General features: G+C 39.7%; 4 protein-coding genes and 1 pseudogene across 4 annotated transcripts; 4 read left to right on the top strand and 1 right to left on the bottom strand.

Annotated features, from left to right (window-relative positions):
- Positions 1 to 4,626: 4,626 nt before the first annotated feature.
- LOC141835164 (pathogenesis-related genes transcriptional activator PTI5-like) lies at positions 4,627 to 5,632 on the top strand. Its single transcript, XM_074722595.1, has 2 exons — positions 4,627 to 5,273; positions 5,478 to 5,632. The coding sequence occupies exon 1, from the start codon at positions 4,781 to 4,783 to the stop codon at positions 5,255 to 5,257; it is 477 nt and encodes a 158-aa protein (XP_074578696.1). The 5' UTR covers positions 4,627 to 4,780; the 3' UTR covers positions 5,258 to 5,273; positions 5,478 to 5,632.
- A 1,943-nt stretch (positions 5,633 to 7,575) lies between these two features.
- Positions 7,576 to 18,039, top strand: LOC141835430 (uncharacterized). The gene is made up of 13 exons (XM_074722885.1): positions 7,576 to 7,994; positions 10,069 to 10,181; positions 10,277 to 10,333; positions 11,060 to 11,155; positions 11,333 to 11,403; positions 11,986 to 12,028; positions 13,785 to 13,865; positions 14,111 to 14,170; positions 14,238 to 14,306; positions 16,553 to 16,650; positions 16,772 to 16,820; positions 16,908 to 16,952; positions 17,177 to 18,039. The coding sequence occupies exons 1-13, from the start codon at positions 7,676 to 7,678 to the stop codon at positions 17,696 to 17,698; spliced, it is 1,623 nt and encodes a 540-aa protein (XP_074578986.1). The 5' UTR covers positions 7,576 to 7,675; the 3' UTR covers positions 17,699 to 18,039.
- A 65-nt stretch (positions 18,040 to 18,104) lies between these two features.
- Positions 18,105 to 20,995, bottom strand: LOC141834484 (senescence-specific cysteine protease SAG39-like; annotated as a pseudogene).
- On the top strand, positions 20,994 to 21,697 carry LOC141834483 (RING-H2 finger protein ATL2-like). The gene has a single exon (XM_074721809.1). The coding sequence runs from the start codon at positions 20,994 to 20,996 to the stop codon at positions 21,615 to 21,617; it is 624 nt and encodes a 207-aa protein (XP_074577910.1). The 3' UTR covers positions 21,618 to 21,697.
- Positions 21,698 to 24,069: 2,372 nt separating this feature from the next.
- Positions 24,070 to 25,366, top strand: LOC141835254 (basic leucine zipper 6-like). The gene is made up of 4 exons (XM_074722690.1): positions 24,070 to 24,548; positions 24,623 to 24,713; positions 24,808 to 24,934; positions 25,029 to 25,366. The coding sequence occupies exons 1-4, from the start codon at positions 24,082 to 24,084 to the stop codon at positions 25,160 to 25,162; spliced, it is 819 nt and encodes a 272-aa protein (XP_074578791.1). The 5' UTR covers positions 24,070 to 24,081; the 3' UTR covers positions 25,163 to 25,366.
- Positions 25,367 to 25,909: the final 543 nt, after the last annotated feature.

The following is a 25,909-nucleotide window of genomic DNA, read 5'->3' as shown; positions in this document are numbered from 1 at the left end:
ATCGATGGAACATCACATGTGGACATAACGATGTCACATCACCTTTGAAGGTCATGTCTCTCATCTTACGTTTTATTCGGTCATCTCACATTTGTCATATTTGGATGGAGGGTGGCATATCACTGTACTCTATGGATTATATCATTTCACATCCAATTGACCATGTTATCTCACATGCTTAGTATTGGAGACATTCGCGTCTCCAATTTTAGATTCAAATATTAAGTGTGGTTGAACTGAAGAGATCAACAGAACCGAGCTGAGGAGATCGATCAACAGGGCCGAGCTGCAGAGGTCGATAGGGGTGAGTTGAGATGGTTGATCGGCGGGGTGAGTTGAGATGGTCAGCAGGGTGCCAAGTTGAGGTGATCGACAAGGTCGAACTGATCAGATGGTTGAGATAAGGATCAAGATCGGCATGGCCAAGCTGAAGAGGTCGGCAAGGTTGAGCTGAGGAGGTCAACAGGGTCAAGCTGAGGTGGCCGACAAGGCCGAGTTGAGGTGGTTAGCAAGGTCTAACTGAGGTGGTTGAAATAAGAAGGGAAGTTAACAGGGATGAATTAATGTGATCGGTTGGCAAGGTTGAGCTAAGGAGGGTTGAGTTGAGTGATCGGCAAGGGTGAACTCAGATGGTAGAGCTTGTTAGGACTTGTAAGTTAAAGGAAAGGTTGAATAGCTTCGATCGCTTCTCGTTTTGATCTTGTATTAGCCATTTGAATGTGCAATGAAATTCTTGAATTAAATTTGACGCCATATGCATAACTTTGTGATTTATTTGGTATCCGTCTCCTTGAAACGGCTAATTCAAGACCCTGCTTCTATCGATATTTTTTCACTAGAATCTTATTTTTTTCGTATACCTTCTGGATGTAGAGAAACCTCTTACAACCTTGTTCTTATAAGAATATAATAGGAAAATTAAATATAAATACAAGTGAAATTGAAAATATCTTTACAATCAAATATTGCCTTGGATGCTTTCTTGTTGATACAAAAATGCATCAACACTTTGCCTCAAATCTCCAAGAACTAGTTGCTTCCCCTCCACATGAAACCCCCTTTTATAGGGTCGACATCAGGTTGAAATTCACTTACTAATCGATTGTCACATTGGATCTGACCGTTTAAACATGTAGAACGACTATTTTTTACTTTATCAATCGATTACACCAATTGATCATAGCTCAAGCAGGAAACTTGAATATTCCAAATTTACGATTTGCCAATCGATTATCACTTTTTGGTAATTGATTGCTAACCTTGATTTTAACCTTTTCAAGGTTGACTTCATATCTTTCTTGATATTCAATTTACCTTAATCTATCAAGACTTCCTTTACTCAATATCTAATTACCCTTAACCTGTTGAGATTTTTAATTGTCCAATATCTAATCAACCTTGACCTAATAGGACTTCAACATTGCCTAATATCTGGTTTACCTCAACTTACCAGGACTTCTCTATTGTTTAACATTCAGGCAACCTTGATCTGTCAAAACTTCCTGACTCATATCAAGTGTCCAGTCCTCCATTACCCATTTAAACTTTTCTTTTGTCAATTTTTCATTGGACTTCAATCACCAAGTGTTCGGTTAACCTCGATCAACTTGGACTTTCCTGTTGTCAACTTCCCATTAAACTTTCAATCATCAAGTGTTCGGTCAACTTCAACCCACTTATACTTTCCTCTTGTCAATTTCTTTTGGACTTTCGATCACCAAGTGTCCGATCAATATTTTGTTTTCGCCTTCGACATCTTCCTTTCGTCGACATCGATCCTTTTTCTGAACCTCTCAGGTGCTGGTGTTGGCTAGCAAAGCTAGAATTAAGAAACACGGGCAGACATGGTTGAAAAGAGGCCAATTAGGAAGAGTAAAAACCTCAAGAAGATCAGCTAATGCAGCATGAGCTCTGGAGATTTGAATTGAAGCCGACTTTAACCATTTCTTGGTCATTTAATTTCCAGATTCTTGGCACTCAATTTCTAGACGTGTATGCTCTTGGAATAAGTTTTATCGATCTTGAGCTGTTCTTACCATTTCATTCTAGTTATTTGATGCTTATTTGGTCGCATAGCTAAATGATTTTTGAATTTTCCTCGTGGTTTATTTGGCCGCCCACGTGTCGATCGAATCAATCGTGAAAGAGTAAAAACATGTGGTAGACTAATTGAAGAACATTTTTTAAATGCTGATCACGTCGAGATGTGTTACGGCATAGAAATGACTGTCAATTCAGACACGTCTAATTGGTCCAGATCCGATATGATTGAAATAATAATATTATAAAATATCTTAATCAGAATTCGATTCTAATTCAAACCCAATCCAAAAACTTAAACTTGTAAATTCGAACATGAAGAATCCGACAAACATGAATAACCTCAACCATCTGAAATTTTTAAATTATTTTTCTTAATAATTTTTTATTTTTCTCTTAAAACTTTAACATGGTCATTCCTACCTAAAACATCTTAATTTTTAAAATAAAATTTAATTTAATAAAAAATTATAAATTCTAAATACAGATCAATTTAGGTTCATTGAAACCCAATCTAACTAAAAAATCTTCAATCCGAACACAATTTGAACTCGAAAATCTTCAACTATAATTTGATATTTTTCAAATCAACTTGGATTGGATTCAATTTTTGACACCCCTCAAATAGAAATGACAATTAAATAAAACGTAGGATTGGATCCAGCTAATTGGCTGCCTTAACAATTAATTAGCGATCTTTATAATTAATCTTCTTATTATCGTATATTTGGCTATATCAAAAGCTTAATGACTTCTGGATTTCTGACTTGTCTTCTATACGAGCAAAATCAACATCACAATTTTCTAGTTTAGAAGAGAATTTTAATCCGAACATTAATTGTTAAGTACTCCTTAAGATTGATGAGGAATATTTAGGAAACCAACTAGGAGGGGTAACTTTATATTATCTTTTTAAGGAAACAAAATTTGTTAATTATTTAAAAAATATACATATTGTATAAAACTAGTCAAAAGGGATAGAGCTTCCTAATATTCTTTTTGCCCCCCCCCCCCCCCCCCCCCCCCCCTACTTGGAAAATTCTATAATGCATAGCTTAATATTCTTGCATCTAGAATAATGTATATCTAATTGATCACGTACGCTTAGAAAACTTCAAGATCTGCGATTTAAATTACAAAAATAAGATCTAGATCTTTAACCGTCAGTTGATAGGACTTTTCCTTAATTAGTCAGGCAATGCTCTTCTCTATCATGGTCTTGAGTCAATCTGGGACCTTTGAACCATCTTTTATGGAAACGGTTTGTCGAAGCCAAAAGTAGAAAAAACTAAGTGAATGAATAATAAGAAGGATAAATTTTATTTTAATTTTCTTTTCATATAATATTGATCACTACGAAAAGTGTAGTGACTGGAATGGTTCAAACTAATTGTTCCTGTTTGAGATTGTCACCGGATGAGTCATCGAACAACTGACTTGTATGTTGACTTTTCTAAAAGTAGTATCCACAACCGATTGAGGAGGAGGGTTCCTGATCCTGACATACCACTGAACACTGAGCTGCAAGGAAGAAGACGAGAGTGAGAACAGAGGCCAGGGGTGTCCTGACTCAACCGCTCCGATGCTCAAGTCAAGCCGCAGTAACAGGAGAAATAACGTGCGGTTTTTGATCCTGCACCTGTGAGAGGCAAGGTCTTTTTATAGAATTATTATGAGAGAGAAAGATATCTTATATTAATTAAGGAGAGTATCCCATCAGTGAGAGATGTCTTGTTAAGGAGATCGCCGCTGTCATCGTAGTGAAGGGTCCTATCACCCATGCCTGTTATAGCCTCTGCCTATGCCATCCTAAATCGTGTTGCCGTAACGGGGCAGATGAGCTATCCTAATTATCATATCATAGCACATGTTCTTTTGGCGGCTGTCTGACAAACTGAATGATGGAGTGTCAAGGGTCGGGTTCGGAGGGACCGAGCTGATTGAACACTGAGCAAGGCACTGGGCGAGTGGAGCTTAAGCGGCTAGGCAACAAAGAGAGGTTAGGTCGAGGTCGCTCGAGACTGGGAGTTGAGACGTGGTCCGAGATGGAGCTTAGGGCCGAGTGGAAACTTCGGAAGGCCCAGACTAAGTTTTAGGTGTTGAGTAGAGTAGTCGGGTATTGTGTCTCGAGTCGTGCTAGTTGCCGAGTTGGGGAGCCGAAGTTTGAACTGTTTGCCGAGTTAGGGCCTGACCACCTTGCTAGGGTATGGAGCGTGAACGTAGAATTCGGTTGTGGAGCCCGGGTGTGGGACCAAGCTAGTCAATCCTGGAGTCAAGTCTTTTGTCTGACATGTCGTCTCCAATCGGATCAAGTATTGACCTTATGATTCAAGTTATACCAACCCATTACCCTAACAATACATAGAGCAGGCGAATTGGCCAAAACAATAGCTTAGATAATTAATCGGGGTGATTTAGATAGATTAATTGACTGGATCAAACTAATCAATTAGGTTAGTTAGCTCTATCAACTCGATCTACAGATGAGACTACGTATCAATCGATCCCAACAAATGGAATAAATCTATTAATTCCAATTCAAGTCGGCTCTCGTCTCAAAAGCCAAATCGTCCATAGTACCAACCACGTAGAGTCATCATCCCCAGTGTACAGAACAGTTCGAGATAGCCAATTCCAGCACGCCTCTTACCTTTCCCACCAGCAATCCATTAATTCACCTCATACCAGTTCCAGCCACAACCCTCTCTCTCTCTCTCTCTCTCTGTGCTCAACAAGTTCCATGGCCCCCGATCTCATGCGCCACCCCATCAAGCAAGAAGAGGAGCAGACGCAGCAGCAGCAGCAGCAGCAGCTCCCTCTCAACGAGAACGACTCTCAGGACATGATCCTCTTCGAGGTCCTCCGCGAGGCCTCGTCCATGGCCCCCTCCGCCGCCGCCACGCCGCCTCTGACGACTCTCTCCCCGCTGTTCCTCAGAGCTCGCGCCGCCCCCCAGCCGCGGGCCAGGAAGTACCGCGGCGTGCGCCGCCGGCCCTGGGGCAAGTTCGCGGCGGAGATCCGCGACTCGTCCCGGCACGGCGCGCGCCTCTGGCTCGGCACTTTCGACACGGCCGAGGAGGCCGCCGCCGCCTACGACCGCGCCGCCTTCCGGATGCGCGGCGCCAAGGCGCTCCTCAACTTCCCTCCCGGCGTTGCCTTCCCCGCCGGAGCTTCCGCGACTTCGATCGACGAGCAGAGACCCCGCGACTCGATCTGATCGGCGGTGATCGTACGTAAGGGTGAATTAATGGATAAATTAACGGAATTTTGTTCGATCGGGTGAATTCCATATATTCATTGATTGGTCAACAATATGCGTCCGGAGGCGAGAGTTCTGGGACCAATTTCCTGTTGCCATTTTTCTTAAAGATTATATTCCGTTCTTTAATTATATGTGTGTTTCTTTAATTATGTTAATTCTTAAAATGCTATTTCAGGCGAGAGACTCTGTGAAATATGAAAAATGCCGTGCGTCATGTTTGATGCATCATATTCCAGTGTAAAGCATGATCAACCACAAGGACATTGCGATCATAATTCAATCCACTTGCTACAATTTGGAAAATGACGCGATGAAGGAGATGATCATTAAAATTTCCTCTGTTTTTTTTTTAGTTTGCATTAAAAAAAACTAAGATTATTATTATTATTGTAAATTTAAATGTATCAATTCTTAACCAACCAACACCATGTCAATTTGTTTTCGTCCATCATTTAAAATTGGCACTGTAAAGACCGAATTAGCGAGCTGTCCACTAGAAACAAATTATCATAGGATTAAAACATGCATGAGACCTAAATTATACACCACACCCAAAAAAGGGAAATTATACAATGAAAGCATCATGGATGTTAAGAGCTTGTCACATTGAAAAAGGATAAGTTGGATTGAAGAGATGGATGTAATTTTTTGACTTATTATTATTATTTTCTTTGTGAAAGCCGACTGATTCATTTTACCGGAGAAGATGAACTGATTCATTTTAACTTGTGAAGGCCGACTGACTCATTTTTCCTATGAAGATCGACTGACCTGACTTGCTCGTCTTTCTTGAGGCCCGCTCTAGGTAATTTGACTCTCTCGATCCAACGCTCATCACCCTAACAAGTCAAACCCTTTGACACTTCGTAACAGCATAAGCGACACGTGGGCTAGCATGGCAAATATGGGTCACATGATATACAGCATGACATTGTATCATGATCTATGATTAATACAGTATGACCTTTTACAGTATGTGACGTAGAAGATGAGACATTTTCTCTACTATGGATGTGACATCTCCTCCCTATTATGCTATATGAAAGGAGTTCACTCTGTAGACAAAAGTGCGCACATGCATACCCTTACATCTGTATATGCACATCTACTGTTCTTCGTCTCTATCTTCTCATTAGGGCATTTCTTGACTTCTCTTCTAATTCTCATTATCTTTTAAGTTTCACAGGCTCTTCGGTTAGTCTAGCTATCTCTAGATTTTCAACGACTCGATCTCACATAAGTTAGTGTTTGGTGGCTCGTCTCGCAACAGCAGGAACAATGGAGGAGCAAAAGACATGTAGGGGGTCATTACTAGTTTAGTGCATTGTGAGGGTAAGCAAAAATTAAGTTAAAAATAAATTGATCAAATTTAAAAATTTGATTTAGTTATTTCAAAATTTTAATATTTTTCTAAAAAATTCAGTTAATTCAGTTCAGTTTTAAAATTTCTTATTTGATTAAATCAAAATAAAAAACTTTATAAATTTTTGAGTGAATTTATAAATCTCTAATTAATTAGTAAATCTTCCATAATATTTAAAAATTTTGATTATTTCAGTTAATTCGATCAAAAAATTGAATTAATTAATATTTTATCGATTCAATTTATTTGATTTTTATTTAAAAATTTGATCGATTTAATTAATTAAAAAATTTAATTTAATTCAATTTTGATTAATTTGATTCAAGTCAATTCGATTTTAACCGAATATTACCTTGCACGTGCGAACTCAAATGCACTTACAAGGAAATTATATCAATTCAAAAATAATTAATTACAAAATTTTAAACCGGTAAATAAAAAAATATTTTAATAAAGATGATAATGATCCTATCATATTATATTTAATATCAAAATAAAATACTAATGATCAAAAAATAAAAAATAAATCTAAATTTAAAATATTTTATTTTATTACAGATATATTAATTTATAAGGAGTAGAACTGAGATTTCCTTTGAATTTTAGACAGATCAGATTTTTCCTAAAATTTAATTTGTGGATGAATCATAATCTAAACACTTGGGATAGTCCTTCCTATATGTGATACTTGGCGAACGATAAGTTCATAACATCCATCCGTCCATCGATTTGCTCCCTGAAGTAAACAGAACATTAGTTTGTTTCGTAGCAATTGAGGACATGAAATTTATCCGTTAGGCATATTTTAAGAATAACGGAAATTTATAAAAGAAAATTTTATTTAGGGCATGAAATGTGGAAAATAAGACTAAATCTAAAAACGCGAACCCACGATCGCGAAGGGTCTCGAACAGGTAAACTGCCGCCGCCTGCGCCGCCGCCTGGGACGCCCTACAACTCTTCTTCGATCCCTGGATTTGGCCTCGCTTCCTACACAGCAGACGGCGTGAATGGGCGAAATCGGGGGCTTCTCGTACGACACCGTCTGCTCCCTCGCCTACTCTCCCGAGGTCGATCCATACCCTACCGAGTCGTACTCCGTCTTTCGGAATCACATCACCTCCTCGGCCGGTTCCTTCTCTGAGATCGCCGCCAACGACTACCTATCCCTCGATCCCATCAGCACCGTCGGGCTACCCGCGCCTCTCGAGACGCCTCCGTCGGCATCTGTGCCTGCGCCCTCAAGTGCTGATCATGGCCGAGTCTCTGAGCTAGCCTGGTTTCGTGCTGGCTGTCGCTTCAAGAGCCCCATGCTCCAGCTCCACAAGGGTAAACAATTTGAATGTTTGTTCGTTGTCGTTCTTTTAGTCGGATTTTGGTTTGTCTATGCTCATGGCTATTGGGGTCACTCCACGCTACAAAATATATTCTCAAAGGAAATTGCAGGGTGGAAAAAAAATCATATTTTTGATTGTCTATTTTTGCTCGTAGGCATCGTACTTTAGTATTGTTTTAGTGTTCAGAGCTATCAGATTAGTCGACGATACTTGTACACTCTCAAACCTAATTTATTTTAATTAATTTTCTTTTACTTGCTACCTAGTTTGTAGCTTACAAGTTCGATATTCACCTTCTGGAAATGTACAAAAACCTAATGTTGCCTTGATTGCTGGTGAGAAACAAAACAGAAATTGCTAATCTTGCTTTATGATGTTCTCTTGAGTGAAGAACGAGATAGAGGGGAGAGACATGCTTCTGTTGTTTTGGAGGAGGCTATAGGAAGAGAGATCTATCTCATATTTTAAAGTTGAATACATTTGATGGAAAGGAGTGGTCATGGATTGTTTTCTATTTCTCATTTTTTTATCTGTTAACTCCATTAAACAACAAAGTTTCTTCTCTTCTGTCATCCTTTCCTCTATTTTTACTCCGATCCATCAATGCAAACACAACCTTGTAGAGTTTCATCAGAGTTGGATATTGGTGAACTTTTAAGTAGATCAGTTCATGCCTAACCCGATCAAGCAGCCTAGATCATTTGCACGTGCGTGCATGAGCAGAATCAAGTAATACTTCTTGTCCAATAGGCACAAGTTGGTTGAAAAACCATATTTAGTGTTTTGTCCCAAGTTTCTCTAGTCCCAATTTTTCGAGTAGATTTCGTACTATTTTCATAGAGACTGTAGAGAAGAGTTTGCTCTGTAGATATTAAACACTATGATTGTTTCTCTATACAATGTGGATATTGGCTTGTCCTAGGTTTCTGTGTACTTTTTTTTCCTCTCGCATCATATAGGCTTGCATTCTCTTTGTGGATTAGGTTTAGGCTGATCCATGTTATATATCTTTGTTCATTTTGGTCGTATATTAGTATATAATGCAGCATGCAGATAGTTGGGTTTGAATATGTTATCATACATATCATTTCCGAGGAAGGTAATTCATTATTCACAACTTGATATTTGAATTTTGTTTAAGCATATTTGACCAGGTGGAAGAGGTTTGAGACATTTGATGCAAATTTGAAAAGAAACCTTGGGTCAGGGAGAACATAGCACATTGTGAGAAGGTGATCGTTGTCTCATTTAAGTCTATTTAGATTCAGAAGGGTATAACTATGAGAAAAATATTGGAGATTTGAAGTTACGTCATGGGAGGCAAATTCACATTACAAGAAGATATCAAAAAGACGTTAATGTAAAGGCATCACTAGGAATAGCTAGCACAGTGAACATCAGAACTTCCAGCAGATTGAAGAGCATGTCTGCTAATTATCTCATAAATTAGTCTTTTGGCAGTTAAATACAAATATTTTAGGGCCCAAAGGTTTTAGTGACTAAACTTGTACTGAGTATTTGAATTGGTAATTGCCAAATGAATAGCCATTTATTTATTAAGCAGTACCAATCAATTTTCTTTCTGCTATGGCATATAAGCTAGCCTCACTATGGACCAATCCGATTGGTATTATCCTGGTCGAAGTCCTGGGTTTTGGACCTTGGTCAGACTGGTATTAATGCTAGCTTTGGGACTTGGCTAGCATGACAATCAAACTTGCTATTATATATCTGGTAAGATTCAATAGTAAAAATTTCAGTTTCCTTGATAGGCGGCTCTGAATAATTTCTTGACTGTATTTCATACCACTTTGAGGTTTTGGAAGTCAATGCTTTCTACTGTATGTTGTGAAAAAGATAACTTTTTCTATGCTAGCATTTCTTTTTTATCTACTAGGTTATACTTTGAATCAAGTTCTAAGTCAAATTGTCCCCTACCCTTATAACTGGTTCATTGAATTCCTTCACGTTACTATGGTTGTTTTCCTCATCATTGGTACATATATTTTAAATTTCATGTAAATTTTACAACCATTGTACTGATATCAGTTATTTTATTTCTGCAGAGATACTTGATTTTTGTGATTTCATCTCACCAACTCCAGAGGAACAAGCCTCACGAAGTGCAGCTGTGCAATGCATATCTGACATTATCAAAAATATCTGGTCTCACTGCAGAGTATGTTCATTTTTTTTTCTAGCTTGTAGTAGAGTTATTCAATTGATTTTGAGATATCTGAATTGTTTTTATTTGCATTTCCCCCTGTAATCTAGGTTGAAATTTTTGGATCATTTAGGACAGGTCTATACCTTCCAACAAGTGATATCGATGTAAGTCTTAGATCTCTAGAAATTATTTGTCAGTAAGTATCTTGTAATTTTTTTTGTTGCTTTGATTGATAGGAATTGTCTTATCGTAGATTTTTTACTTTTTAAAATGTGTTTTGAGCTTCATGCTTGACAATCTAATTAGTGATTAATTTCTTGCCTTCATACACTTAAAGCTAAATTTTGCATCACATGATGTTGCATAACAAAATGTTAGCCTACTGGTGTTAAGTATTGCAATTTCCAAAGTTACAGCTTCACATGTCTTGTGTATTAAGGAATTAAATCTTGGTACCAAGGATCATATTTAAACCAAAGGTGGGGCATGCCTTTTTTGTCCTTTTTCTTGGATTTTATTTTTCATTCAATGGCCTCTTCAGAAGATAATCATTGACTTTTTTCTTCAAATCTTGTATTTGTTGAATTTTAATTGCTTTATCTTTCTGGATCCATTTATCCACCCTTCATGCAAACTTCTGAGGTCTTTTTAGGAATATTCCAAAATTTTCTCAGGCAGGAAAAGGACCATTTACATGAATTCAATCTTTTGGGATTTACAATACTTATTTGACCGCTACAAATTGCCTTTATTGCTAACTTGCAAACATTTTAGCCCCACATGATACACAATATACCTTTGTGATGGATGATATCCTGTTTTCTGCAGTATTTAAGCTTGAACCACTTTCTATGCCTCTTAAGTTTGACTATCTTAACTTTTTTTCTTAGGTTGTGGTTCTTGATTCAGAGGTGAAGACTCCACAAATTGGGCTTTATGCTCTTGCAAGAGCATTATCTCAAAGAAGTGTTGCTAAAAAAGTGCAGGTAGTTTATATTGTTGAAATTTCTGTTTAAACCAGTTATAGTTGTTCATTCACTAAGCATCAATACAATGAGTGTGTGGTCTATATCCTCAAAATTTTCTGAAAAAAGCAGATTAAAGTTGCTAATGCATGAAGAACCAATGCAAGGATTAAAAATTTTTCTTTGTTTTCTTCTTAGGTTATAGCAAAGGCTCGAGTCCCAATTATAAAATTCATGGAGAAGAAAAGTGGTTTAGCATTTGATATCAGGTTTAAAATTTTCTCTAAATTCTGATTGTTTGGGAAAGAGAAGGAATTTCAGCTAGCTAATATTTCTGTTTCTATACACTCTTCTATAACATAAATCTCTGAAATTTTGGTTAGTAATGGCTGTTGGCCTTTTTCTCTACTCTTGTATTGTTCATCATTTCTTTATTATTATTTTGGCTTCATTTTGCTGTTATGATTTCCTTGCGCATAGCTGTGGAAAAGAACAAGCTGATATTTATTCTCTTTGGAACAGGTCACTGTTAATGTTTTACAGTGTTTTGTTTAAGAATATTGACAATCAGTCTATCTTAGGGCTGACCAAGAATGCTCTTTATTTTTGAATTATAATGATGGATATATCATAAAACTCTCATATTTTGAGAAATTACCAAGGGTTGTTCCATTAGACTGATGATATTCAATCTTTTTTTTTTTTATCAATTCTTAATATATAACCAATAGTTTTTTATGGTATTATAATCCTTGCTATTTCATGCTAGATTAATAATACTAGTTCGTCTTCCTTTCTCTCTCTGTTTTGGATAATTAACACTTAAATCTTGGGTTTGGTTATTCTTTCAGTTTTGATATGGATAGTGGACCTAAAGCTGCTGATTATATGAAGGTAATTGAAAAGAACATCACTGGGTAATCATATGCTTTTGTTATTTATCTTGAACAAAAGTTTAGAAAAGCTGCTTGTATTTGGCTGAGTTAGCTACAGAAAGGGAACAGGTTTGCTGTAGATTGCTAGCGTAACAACATGCAACTAATATTGCCAAAAACATCATGGTATATGAATTATGGTTTAAAATCTCGACCCGTATTGGAATTTCGGTTTATGACCGGAACAATATGATTTCGGTTTCGTATCGTGCCGTGCTGATACGATTTCAGCATTTTTTAAATATAAGATATATTAACTAAAAATAAAAAAATTTAACTTAAATATTTAAAAAGAAAAATGCGGTAAATAAATAAAAAAATTATTATATATTTTCGGAATTAAAATAAATAATATATATATATATATATATATAGGATGTAAGTTGATTATCCCTATTTAGAGCTAGGAGTTGATTGGAATTGTTAACCCAAGTTTAATTAAAACTTAATTTTTGCTGCTTTGCACCCATGTGATGTTCTATGTCCCCACTATGCATCCGATTGCCGATGCTACCCTTCTGTCCATGCGAGTAGCAGTGACGCCGATGCTGCCCTTCCTGTTCTGCACCACCAGCGACAAGCCTGTCCATCGTTGCCTCATGTCCGTGCGACGTCTCGCGAGTAGCGATTGCCTCCGCACCTCGTAGAGGTTGCTGCGAGATTGTGGCGCCTTCGCGATCCGGTGGCAGCCAGCGGTGCCAGCGGCGGGCGATGGGCAGAATGACAACTTTTGCTCATTTCGCTCGGCATAGTACAAAATTTTAAACCATAGTATGAATATCAAGTTCCAAAAACTGTCTGGTAATAGGTGCATACAACTTTAGAGTAGGTGCATACGACTTTAGAGTAGAAGCTCAACATATATACACAAAGTTATCAACAGGAATTATCTAGGCAAGCAACGGAAATTTATCCTGGCCATTTGCTTAGAAACACTAATTAGTATGTGACAACATCTCAAAGAACTTCAAAATCTTCATGCTTTTTTTCCCTGCATTGTTTCTCTCCTGTTTAGCTTTCCCAGTTTGCTGTTCAGCTTAGTTAGCAATGCCACCAATGCTTCAAAAGACACATTGAAATAAACCAGAGCAGTGCTTTGAGAATGTAAAAAAATATCATACTTTTTTAATTGGATCACACCATTCAATATTATGGAGCTCAATAAGAAAGGACCTCGACTGAGATTTCACTGAAGCAGACCATTCTGAATAATCTAGGATCTCTTCTAGTTCAGGTGTAGATTTTTGCTTGAGCAGAGGAGTCCACGCAAGAAGTTCATTTCTGAAACCTAAGATGCATAACTGCTGAGTAGATCTGAGGTGATTTTTTAACATATACTACCCTGAAACTCGGAAATGCACATTTGAGAATAGCAAGCCCATTCTGTAGTGTTGTTACAAGATGTCTTAATTCACTTTAGGGACATGATTTGTGCTTGCTATTGATGTTGCAAAAAGACCAAAGATTGTCTAATGTATCATCAAGGAATTTTCCCACTTGCTCATGTTTCACTTTTTCCCCTCTCATTTAGTCCTAGTCATTGGAAGGTCTTCACACAAAAATATGACAATGCTATCGTTTATTAGGAATTAGTGTGCTAGAAGCTTAAGATTTTCTTTTTTCAGCTAATTAAGTACCAGTTGCCACAATGTTTGTCATAAAGATCCATTGGTATCCACTAGCTTGCTGAACTAATTTTTTTTCTGCTTGGTTAGGATGCTGTGCAGAAATTGCCTCCTTTAAGACCATTGTGCTTAGTCCTGAAGGTTTTTCTGCAGCAAAGGGAACTGAATGAGGTTCTGTCACGATCAATGAATTCTCCTACTTATGTTCTACTAATCATTTATTGAACTGAACTACAATCAAACTAAAGTAGATAGAGTAACCAATCTCCTGCGGCTTGCTCATGCATAATGCTGCAAGTCTTCCTCATCAATTAAACTGGCCAACAATAAACTTTTTATGTTCTATCGAACCAAGGGATCTTATTTCATATCATAGGGGATGCACCATCTTAATATTATTTTTTGACTTTTCACAGGTTTATTCAGGTGGTATTGGTTCTTATGCACTTGTTGTGATGCTAATAGTATACTTACAGGTAAATAGTGCATTATTCTTGTGGATTCATTATGAACTCATCCAATACTTGATAGTCACTTTTTTAGATGCATTGGAATGGATTAGATTCACATGGTTCCCGCCGTTATATGGAAGATAATTTGGGCATTCTTTTGGTATGACTTGCACTAATATGTTTCCTGTCGTCTCATTCTCGTTTTTCATTTATTTATGCTTATATGATCAACTTTGAGTTTATTAATATGGCAGCAAAGTATTCTGATCTTTATGAAAATACTACATCTTTTTGTTTAGAATGAGTTACAATATCTATTATAGTACTATCTTGTATGAGTGGGATCATTAACTGCTTGAACTCCTCCATCTAAGAAAGAATATATTCATGCTGCCTTTGTCAACAACACAATCATGACATGGTGATGATAATAAGCTACATGCTATGATGACCTCTAAACTTAGATGCTGCCATTGCCATGTAAGCATATAGTTGTATAGTCAGTGTAGTCTCACATGGTGTATTTAGTTATTAGGTGTGTGTTTGAGTCATATCTTTAGAGAAATGTTCAGGATCACTGGGACCATGAGCTTCTCTGTTTGGGAGAAAAACAGTTCCTATGTGTTGCAGAAACAAGAGAATATTCGCAAGGAAGAAGCATGACAAGAGGGAATATATGCACAACATGAAAGGGAGACAATAAATTTATGTGGTTCAATAAGAGTACCTATATCTACAATCACATAGATATAGGAAAGTGTTTGGTGGACAACCCATTAAAGAAAAGGAGATTGAAAAAAGAAAGTGTTCGGTGGGTTAAAGAGGTTATTAATAAAAAAAGGATAGACAACAATAATTGAATGCTTGAAAAAAATGGAGCCCTTGTTCAAAACAAACAGATTTTGAAGCCAAGAATTTGAAACAACAATGCATCTTCCTCTCCTTTTGGCCTAAGTCAATGTTCCACAGATTAACTCATTATTTTTAGCTCATCTTTTTGATATTTTCTGCATTCTTGAAGACGGGATTAGTTATCATTTGTCTTTTCCAACATATTTTTTCTCCTAAAATTTATTTCCGTCTCCAAGAAAATTGTTTTAGACTAATGTAAACAACACTTTTATCTGTCTCTTTGTTGTTGCATCTTCAAGAGATAGGCACTTTTTTTCTCTTTTCTACTAGAATCATAATCTCTCTTTTTTCTATACAACCTTTTACAAATTGTTATTCCACTTTGCATACCTCAGCTCAAGGGGAGTCATAAGAAATAAGATTTTATTGAGAAATTTTACTCATACAAATTCAGTTCATCTTCAAATCCAGCCGACAACTCTTGAAGATAACTTTGAGTATCTCATCATTGACCTTTCTCAATAGTTTCAACTGTATAGCGCATCTTCATCTTTGTTAAGCATCTTAATTAGTTTATTTTTCCTTTGCTTGATCTTTTCTGTTCTATATAACAAGCTGACAAAAATCATATCTATGCTTCCACTTGTAGGGAATATTTGAGCTAATAGTTATATGGTTGTGTTTGGTCCCGTATGAAGTATTTAATGATTGGTTATGTCATTTGGTGTAACACTTCTTAATTAATACCAATAGTATATCTTACTCTCTCAACTCAGTTATTTGGTTAATTCTGAGAAAATAATATCATACTGGTAAACAGTAGTCCTAGGATACAGAAACTGTAAACCTTTGGCCTGGAAATTATGATAACCTATAACCTAAGGTAACATGTATATTCGATGTATGAGATAATGATCATGTGTTGAAGTTAATTATGTGCTCCTGTTTCCTCCAGTGGATCAAAGTATTCATGATTTTGGAAAAGTTCATGCAACACTACTATGTCTGTTTATTCTTGTAATCTCTGATGGAAATGTTCAAGTTCCTGCATGAATGAGGAACTTCACAAAAGGACCATGAAGACCATGATATGACTAGCCTTTACCACTGATGCTTTGGGTTTTCTGCTCATCTTTTTCTTTGATACAGGCTTCCATATGAAAGGATGTTCAAGTTGCTTTATTCCATTTCATTCAGAGCCCTTTGTTCTAAATCTTTGTATAGATGAAGAAATCACTGACATTCTTGAACTATCGAATATCTTTCCACATAGGCACTAACATTGTACCAAACACATGCTCTTTAAGTTTTAATGTGCAGGTTTCTAAAGACAATTGCAGATGTGTAACATGGGGCTTTGTTGTATATTTGTCATGGTTCTCTATTTAGTTCAAAAAGTTAAGATTAAATCCATCTGCATGATGGAATATGCAGTTTTGAAAATTCATATGGTCCCATTTACCAAACTTTGTTGCTGGTTGACATGGAGTTCTAGATAGACAATTAAACACAATGTTTCAATTCTCATGATTTTCCCCCTCTTTCCTTGAATAGGTTGGCTTCTTTGAGTTTTTTGGAAGAAAATTGAACACTAGCAATGTTGGTATATCTTGCAACTCCAAAAGGGTGTTTTTCTCCAAGACTGATAAAGGGTACCATTGCCTTGTGCAAAATGATGTTAATATAAACTTAGTAGTTAATATCATTTTATTTTCCAATGTGCTATCCATGGCCATTCAATTTTGTTATTGTTTCTGATATGTGTTCCCATAGGTTTTTCAACTCGGAGAGATCATATTTGCTATCCATTGAGGATCCCCAGGTGTTTTTTCAGCTGCACTCTTGTTATTTGTTAGTCATGGTTATTGTATTAATGGATGTTCAATCTGTTTGAATTAAACTGAATTAGGCACCAGACAATGACATCGGGAAGAATTCCTACAACTACTTTATGGTAAGCTGTCTCTGTTTTTGATCGAGATGCTTCTCCAATTTCAGTGGCAATACATGAACTACATATTCTACATCTCTGATATATAGAGAATTAGTTTTGTATGTTCGTGAACTTTTCTTGTGTTCATAACCTTGCATTTCTTTCTTCTCAGGTAGTGACTTGTGAGCAAAACATTTTTGACTAATTAAGCTGCAACTCTGGCTAAATGTTCTATCTTGCTGCAGGTTAGATCTGCTTTTGCAGCGGCGCACTCTACATTAACAGATGTGAAGGCCATCATGCGGTTGGGTCCGGAAAGTGGCATTTTGGGGACCATCATACGTCCAGATCCAGTCCTTTTTGATCGCAAAGGGGCTAGTGATGGAGGACTGACTTTTAACAACCTTCTCTCAGGAGCAGAAAAATCAATGATGGAAGCACATCATTTTGAGAATGGAGGTGATGTATATAACTGGCAATTGGTCGACGATGAGCCACTGCCTCGAGAGAAGCCGAACAACAACAGCAACAGCATACCATCCTGGAAGAGATTTTCAAGATCAAAACATTGGCAAGACAGAAGAGAGAAGCCAGAAATCACTGACAGTGATAATAAAGAAAAGAGCAGTCGAAGTGCGCGAAGGAAAAGATTTGAAAGGTCAGAAAACTTTGACAATGACCATAAAGAAAAGAGTGCTCGAAGTGCAAGTGCATCGAAACAAAGGGGAAAGTTTCTGGGCAAAAAACTCTTTAGAGAAAATATCTGATGGCTGCTTGAGAACCATCACAGGAATGCAGAGGTATCAAAAGTCACTCTTTGGCTCCAACATCTTGCTGCTGCTCCCAATGATTGATTAAAGTTATTACTATGGACACACTTTGCTGGAACCATTGCAGTGGGAGAGCATGTATGAGTTCTTCCTCCAGCAGAACTACTTAGCTTCAAGATCATTGTTTATTGGTTAGCTGATAATATGTATATTAATCACTGAAGAATGTAAAACCTTTTGGCACTATAATTTTCCGATGGAAGCGAGATTTGTTGCGTCATCTCAGCTCCATGCCTAGTGTACTAAATTCTACAGTTTAAAGAATAATTTATTGTCAAGTTTATGCAAATTCAACTTGTATGTTTATTTATTGCACCATTCTGTAGATTATTTTTGATATAAATTATATTGTATTATAAGAGGCGTAGGAAGCAATGCCACAGGGCCCTTCAGTGGCACCAACATCTCTCTGCAACCGCATGTACCCACTCTCACCCCATGGCACTCCCGACGAGTTCTTAATTATCCAGTACTTGTTTCCTCCCTTCGTCCGTCCGTAGCCCACTACCATCACTCCGTGGTTCAATTCCGTCCCACACTCCCCGGTGAAGACGCCGCTCGAGTAGAACTGAAAGTCCAGGCCGCCGGCGTCGACTGCGAACGCCACCGGCTGCCTGGCCACCGAGGCTGTGAAGTGTGAGCGACGCCTCGCCGATGTCTGGCACTCTCGCGTAGCCCCAAATTCCGGCCGTTGGCTTCTCCGCTAGCGACGGGTTGCAGTTGCCGTTTGACGCTTTGTAAGGGTAGTTTGCTTCCGTGGTCAGCCCGCCGCGGTGGACGATGAATTAAGTCGAAGGCGTCGTCGACGGTGCCACCATGACAGCGGTTGTTCTCGCCGGTGACGTCGCAGTCTACTAGTTCTTGGACCGACAAAGAGACGAGTTTGCCGGTTTGGAGCTGGATGATGGCCTCTGTTGCTGGCTTGCTGCCGCTGCTGTGAAGGCCCAGCAGCATGCTGACAAAATGACATTGTCGAACTATATATAGGAGCCTTTTTTGGGGCATTTAATCTACTTTTTAAATATAATTTTTAAAATATCTTTCAAATTTTAATTAATTCTTTCGTTTTACCACATTCTCCTTTGATCTTTGATCGGAGTCACTGCTCCCTTGCTCCGCCAATCCACGGCGGAAGGCACGGACGCCGACAAATTTCCGTCGGATCCAAAGCTTGTAGATGCCGCTGCCGTGTTCGCTCCATCCGGCCTCAATCCAGGGCGCAGAGCCATGAACTCATCATTCGTTAAGTCAGCAAACTGGTTGAGCCCGAGCTTGTACATGCGGCTGGCGTTGCCGTTGGCGGCGACGATGTAATCGACGTTGCGTTTAAAGACATGGTATCGCCGATCCTTCTCCACTGTGTCCCTGTAGATGCGCCGGTGCTGCGCCATCCACCGCTCGTGCATGGCAACATCTGCAAAGGAGGAGATGAAAACTGAGAGAAATAAGGAGAACAAGAAGAAGAGACTTCATCGATGACATTATGAGTATAATTCCGAAGTGAAGTGATAATCAACAAAGGGAGTTTTATTTGTAAGCAATATTTGATTAAATAATGGAATTATGGGGATAGGCTAATGGATCGATCGGGAGTATATATGGGTCATGGAGATTCTAGCTGGAAATCTTCATTTTGGTGGTTTTAGAATTTAGGATTTAGGGAGTTTGAATTTTTGATCTAATAATGGGTATAGACAGACTGACTTGTGTGATGGTGGTCTCTTTCACCCAAGATCCAGGGAAAGGGATCTTGTTAATAAATAATTAAGGATCGTAGTTAGTACAACTCAAGGGTATATATAATTCTTATAGTAGTCCGGTTCAAAACAATAGATATCCTTATAAACTAACTAAATTAAAGCGTGACAATTCTATTTTATATGCGGATTATTATTATTTATTTACTCTATAAAAAAAGGGCAGTCCGGTGCACGAAGCTCGCACCTTGCGGGGTCCGGGGAAAGAATCCATTGTACGCAGTCTTATCTTGACTTTGGCAAGAGGCTGTTTCCAGTATTTATTTACTCTATACTTGTTCCATTTATATTACAAGGTGGAGTGGGGTGGGACGGTGTTAATTTCAATATAATTAATTAGGCCCTAATTTTAACCAAATAAATTGTTAATACTCATAAGACGGAAGAATAGTAGCACCTCTCATAATAAAATATTAACACTTATCAAAGATAAACAACAACTTAATATATATTCTCATCACTTGCAAAATACTAATAAAAGATGGTACAAGCTGGAGCACGTTGTATAACTAAAGTGTAGCATTTACTTGCTGAAAATAAAAAAATTAATAGCAAAGGGTGCACTTAGCGTAACTAAAAGGTAACATTTTGTTTATGTCGCCCCATGCTACAGTATCGTTATCATGCATGTCCTTGTCCATTTCTTCCTATTAGTTTAGGGTTGGAATATGTAGTTTGATAGGTGCCCATCAATTCCTGTCCACTTCTGCTGTGGCCACTGGCTCAATGGCCACCACATTCATATCTACATGCAAGGACGATCACAAAGATGAGATGAGGAGATGGGCACCCAAGCTCAAGACTGTGATCAGTAAACATGTTTTTTTTTTATCGACTTGTCATTGGGAATGGTATTAACTTTGTTCTAGATTGACATGATCAAATCGACTTGATACAAAGAGCACCAAAACAAAATAGGCTACAATCTGCTATGATATGAAAAATGCTGTGAGCCTCTGCAAATGCAGTAAGCTAGTTGAATAGAGCTCGATGGAGAGCAAGTATTGCACCCTTTACTTCTAATTCTGTAGGTAATCTATACCGAAAGGGCTCTAGCTCGAATAGCCATTCACTGTGGCTCGACTCTTCCCAAGTCTGTTGGGCCTCGTAGGACAAGTCTTGAGGTACAACTGCGTGCACGTCAAGCAGTTATTTGCCCCATCGATAATTGACACGAAACTTGCGTCCAAAACAAACGAAGATACTCGGACAAAGGCCAGTACTGGGTCGTTTTTCTAAACTAAAATTGTCCAGTCGAATTGACTGGTAAGTCAGGTCTTTAAAGTCGATGAATTTAAGTGGAAGGATCTTAATATTCAGTTGGAATAAGGTAAGATATATATAATAGCTCGAGACGTATTTTAATCGCGCAATTTAGTTGGCGAGAATAATCCAGCGGGGCAGAGAACAGAGGGAGAAGTTGGAATTGTTGGGGTTCGATCGGGGTAGGAGTAGGATCGATCTCGACAGCCGCCATGTCCAATAATCGTGACAGCTCCGGCGGTGGATGGTTCGTCTATGACGAGAGCAGCGACAGCTACGACCTCAACACGCGGATCCTCGCCACCGCCGTCATCTTCCTCGCGGCCGTCGTCGTCTTCGTCATCGTCCTCCACATCTACGTCCGCCACATATTCTTCCGCCGCCGCCGCAATAACCTCGCAGCGTCGGCGGCCTCCGGCAGCCGCCTCCTCCGCTTCTACGTCACCGACCCCGCGCACGACGACCACGTCGCTGCGCCCGGGCTCGATCCCTCCGCCATCGCCGCGCTCCTGGCGCGCCCTTACCGGTCGACGGAAGGCGGCGACGGCGCGTGCGCCATTTGCTTGAGCGCGGTGGAGGACGCGGAGATGGTGCGGGTGCTCCCGGGCTGCGGCCACCTGTTCCACGTCGGGTGCATCGACATGTGGCTGGGGTCGCACTGCACGTGCCCGGTGTGCCGGGCAGCGGTGGAGCCCCCGTCGGCGACTACACCGGCATCTCAGGAGGAGGCATCGTTGGGAGCTAAAGAATCAGAGTCGGCGAGAATTCTGAGCTGGGAGAGGTCAACGGCGAGGAGGCCGCAAGGGCAAGGCATGGAAGACTTGGAAAGACAGTAAAAACACAGAAAGCTACTCGTATAAATCATGATTTTAACAGATCACAATTTTTTTTCTCACCCTTTTAAGAAATCGTACAATCATTCGACTGTCTGTTTTCTGAGATATATAATTTCTTTCGTTTTTTCGATGGCCGGAATCCCCTTCATACATAATTTATAACGACGTATATATTTTCCAGACCTCGCCGGCGATTCAACTTGTTTCGATTTGTGAGGACTGAGGACCAATCGAGAAGGAAAGTACAAATTAAAGATCCAAGTCTATCCATATTAAGCTGCTAATATTGATTCTAATAAATAACGATTAATGTCCTGTCAAATAGAAGTAAATAAAGAACAGAGAATAGAGAAGAAAAGGAGACGCCGTTGCCATGTTTCAACTACCAACTACCAGATAATGATAGTTGGGTGGGGATTAGCAGACGAAGCACGTCACTACCTTTTACTTTTTTAGGTTCACGTGGTTTTAATTATATATATATATATATATAATTGATATCATGTGCGATTGATCCTGTGTGACCCATGCGCGATACCTCTGACCTATTGTCGTTGTCGCCGCCCTTGCTGCGCCGTCCAGCCACCGCCGACGGCTGCCTTGGGCACGATCGACGCGCCGCTTCGTCTGGCGGGGGATTCTAACCGGATAGTGATTGAAATCCGACGAATTTGATCGAAAATATGGCCGACGCGCACCATTGCCGACCACGTTTCTGATCAAATTCGTCGGATTCAAGCCAAATCACGGTCGGAATTCGCCGCCGGACGGAGCGCCGGCGAGCGGCACGTTGATCGCGTCCGAGGCGACGGACAGCGATGGTCGGACGGGACGGCGGCAGCGGCGGTGGGTCTAAGGTAGCGTGCAAGGATCGCGCGGGATAAATCGCGCAGGATATCAAATTTCTATATATATATATATATATATTGAATTGAATTGAATTAATTTCCCCAAACTTCCTCAATTCTTTCCGCCTTCAATTATTAAGTGCCCATCGGGCCCAACTCATCCGGTCCGTCTGGCCCATCAGGCCCAACTCCTCCTAGAGTTCAAAGGCAGGCATGTTGGTAGGAGGATCTAGTTTAGTTTATACATTTGCTGCTGAATCGAGAGCACTTAATTACCCTTCAATTCAGTTAGTTAATTTCTTTGTTCATGAAGTACTGAAACTACTCGAACAGAACTCTGAGCCTTAGCCTGAGCCTAGCTATCGGACTGGCTATTCTTGTCACATTTATTCCTGCAGATCATCTCTGTTTGCCCTCTGCATAGTTGTTGGGACTAATCCACTAGTTGGTCAGTAACTACGTACGATCTCCTGCTCGACAATAATTCTTTTTGCATGTATTAATTCTGTGCGTGCCTCTTGCTTTCATATCCTTCAATGCTTCTGGCATTCTTCGATGAAGACAAAGCAGACAATTACGATATATATATCATGATAATTCTGTGTGGGGCATGGCCTGCCAGCTAGCCTCGTGTACATGTCTCCTCTTTCACTACTCTTTGAGTTGATATTCCTGTGCTGCATTAATTATAATAATTCTCATGTGAATATGATCAGTGGTTGCAGGCACTACCTGCTTTGCTTTGCTTTCCCCTTTAATTAACATTAATTATCCAAATAATTATATTAATGGTGGCGCTCATCATGCATATATAAGTGTACAGGAATTATTAAAAAGAATTGGATTACGGCGTTTGAGTTTAGCACGTTACATGAATTATATATATTTCGAAATTAATGTATGATATATTATATAATGACCCCCATAACTTCCACTTTTCATTTGGATTGCACATTGAATTAAGCAAGCACTTGATTAACCATACGACGCATGCATGCATCATGCATGCGTACGTAGTGCCGTATTAAGTAGATTTAATATGCATGAATGCACATGGGAAGGCATAATTCAAATCTACGACAACAAGCACATGCTATTTCCCCCCTCTACGTACGTCTCGTTCACTGTTCACGCATACAAATTATATGGATTTCAATTCCTTGACAACTCATTTCTCTGGTGGGTGGTATATATTTTTTTATAATTGTATATTGATAATTGTACAGTTGATGAAGTTATATATATATATATATATATAAAGAGGTACCTCACATTGCCACGTGGCGTACGATTTGTTATTATTACTATTATTATTTAATATTGTCGTTTATGTCCTGCGACGCCTCTTGCTTCGTCTCGTGCGTGGAAATGAAGTCCTCCGCGCTTTGCTTCCCTCCACATGCCATGGGACATCCATCATCCATAGATAGCCATGCGGATACAGCTAGATGGACTGGGAACATGATATAATGCCCATGGGATGTGCATCTGCATGGCCATCCATCCATGACCATCCTTCACCACCATCGCTCATTCCCATGTCCTCTCCTCCTAATTAAAGATACGTACCTTGTTACAGATAGGGAATAAGAGATCGAGGGGGGAGTGCCGGCGCAATGGCGCACCTCCCTCCCAAGATCCCTCATTCCGCCATGATCTCCAACGCTAACTGGCCGCCGCCAGCAGGCTTCCTCCTCCCCTCCGCCGCCGGCGCCGCGGCGCCGCCTCAGCCCTCGTGGGTCGACGAGTTCCTCGACTTCTCCGCCGCCAAGCGCAGCCACCACCGCCGCTCCGCCAGCGACTCCGTCGCGTTCCTCGACCAGCTCCCCGGCGGCGTCGCCGAAGACTCCGCCTCCGAATTCGACGCCGACCAGCTGCTGTCCCTCTTCTCCGATGACGTCGTCGCACCCGCGCCCTCCTCCTCCGCGCCCTCCGACCACAACAGCATCAACGGGGACGACGACGATAAGGCGGCGGCGCAGAAGCCGAGTGCCAACGAGGCTCAGAGCGCGTGCCTGGCGGAGCCTCGGCAGCCCTCCGCCGGCGTCGATGCCACAATTGCGGATCCCAAGAGGGTCAAGAGGTACAGATTTCAGCAAATTTAACGTGGATTTTTGCACTCGACAGTTAATTAATGAGATCGAACTCGTGGAACAGAATCCTGGCGAATCGGCAGTCGGCGCAGAGGTCGCGGGTGAGGAAGCTTCAATACATCTCCGAGCTCGAGCACAGCGTGACGACGTTGCAGGTAGATATTTACATTTACTCATTCTCTTCTGCCAAGTGAATCGATGTCCATATCATCATTATTGATTGATTAATTGGGAAACGATCGATCGAAGACGGAAGTGTCGGCATTGTCTCCGCGGGTAGCGTTCTTAGATCAGCAGCGGTCGCTGCTGACGCTGGGCAACAGCCATCTCAAGCAGCGTATCGCCGCATTGGCACAGGACAAGATCTTCAAGGACGGTGAGTTGCTTCTTGGCTAATTGATAATTGTTTCTTCGAGCTAGCGGCCGTTGATTTATGATATGATTAATATGCGATTAAATGGGATGATCAGCTCATCAAGAGGCTTTGAGGAAGGAGATCGAGAGACTGCGACAAGTCTACCAGCAGCAGAATCTAACGACGATGCCGCAGCCCCCCGCCGAACCAACTGTCGTCAGCACAGAAAAGGAATTGATCACCAGCTGACATCTAATGTCACGTCATGCATGGAGATTTTTTTTCTTTTTCTGTTTTGTTTTTGGTGGGTGAATTCGAGCTGATGAAATTTAACTTCATATCATCTTGTATTTAAATTTGGCGAAGTGAAAACACGGAATGGAGACTTGATGCGAGGAAACAAATAAAATCTGAGCGGTGATCATGATCAAGCTGTAAGTGGGGAGGCATGTAATGGAGCATTTGGTGTACATTTCTACATGGATTGATTTATCTTTTGCAAAAGAAGACAAACACAAAAAATAGATTTATTTGCCTGGGTTTGGGTTAGTTGATCATGTTGCAAAAAACAAACAATGACATTCCATTAGAATTTTGATCATACATTCAATTGTTTTCCCTGTTTGTTTCACATGTCCTGCTTTTTTTTAAAAAAAAAAAAGGAAAAAAAAAGAACAAATGGGGCTGCTTCCAAGTTCATGTCGAGCAAAAGCATTTTCATTTAAAATAAAGGATATGCATATATAAAATCCTCAAAATACAAGATAACAAGCCAGAAAAAAAAGTGTTGAAGAGAGTAGAAAGTACAAAGGATCCAAGTAAATCATCGACCAAAACTCGAGTACAAAATAATCTCTCATAAAGGATAGAAATTTCTAAGTCAGATCAAGAGTTCAGGAGTAACAGACACTATATTACCTCGAGGGGAAAAGAATCCTCCTACTCTGACTTTTGTGCCTAAAATAACCTTCCATGCAACATAGAGACCTACTGAAC

This window comes from Curcuma longa, chromosome 9, assembly GCF_044706935.1.
Source record: "Curcuma longa cultivar G26 ecotype Majalengka, Jawa Barat chromosome 9, ITB_CL_G26_1.1, whole genome shotgun sequence".
NCBI lineage: Eukaryota > Viridiplantae > Streptophyta > Magnoliopsida > Zingiberales > Zingiberaceae > Curcuma > Curcuma longa.
Note: the sequence above shows the minus strand (reverse complement) of the source record. Positions and strands in the feature narration are given on the sequence as shown.

Bases quoted from the DNA above. Each gene is read 5' to 3' on its own strand.
- LOC141835254 (XM_074722690.1), top strand. From the start codon at position 24,082: ATGGCGCACCTCCCTCCCAAGATCCCTCATTCCGCCATGATCTCCAAC. The intron at 24,549-24,622 runs GTACAGATTTCA...CTCGTGGAACAG, and splicing joins GATCCCAAGAGGGTCAAGAG to AATCCTGGCGAATCGGCAGT. The intron at 24,935-25,028 runs GTGAGTTGCTTC...TGGGATGATCAG, and splicing joins GGACAAGATCTTCAAGGACG to CTCATCAAGAGGCTTTGAGG.
- LOC141835164 (XM_074722595.1), top strand. From the start codon at position 4,781: ATGGCCCCCGATCTCATGCGCCACCCCATCAAGCAAGAAGAGGAGCAG.
- LOC141834483 (XM_074721809.1), top strand. From the start codon at position 20,994: ATGTCCAATAATCGTGACAGCTCCGGCGGTGGATGGTTCGTCTATGAC.
- LOC141835430 (XM_074722885.1), top strand. From the start codon at position 7,676: ATGGGCGAAATCGGGGGCTTCTCGTACGACACCGTCTGCTCCCTCGCC. The intron at 7,995-10,068 runs GTAAACAATTTG...TTATTTCTGCAG, and splicing joins CATGCTCCAGCTCCACAAGG to AGATACTTGATTTTTGTGAT. The intron at 11,404-11,985 runs GTTTAAAATTTT...TTATTCTTTCAG, and splicing joins GGTTTAGCATTTGATATCAG to TTTTGATATGGATAGTGGAC.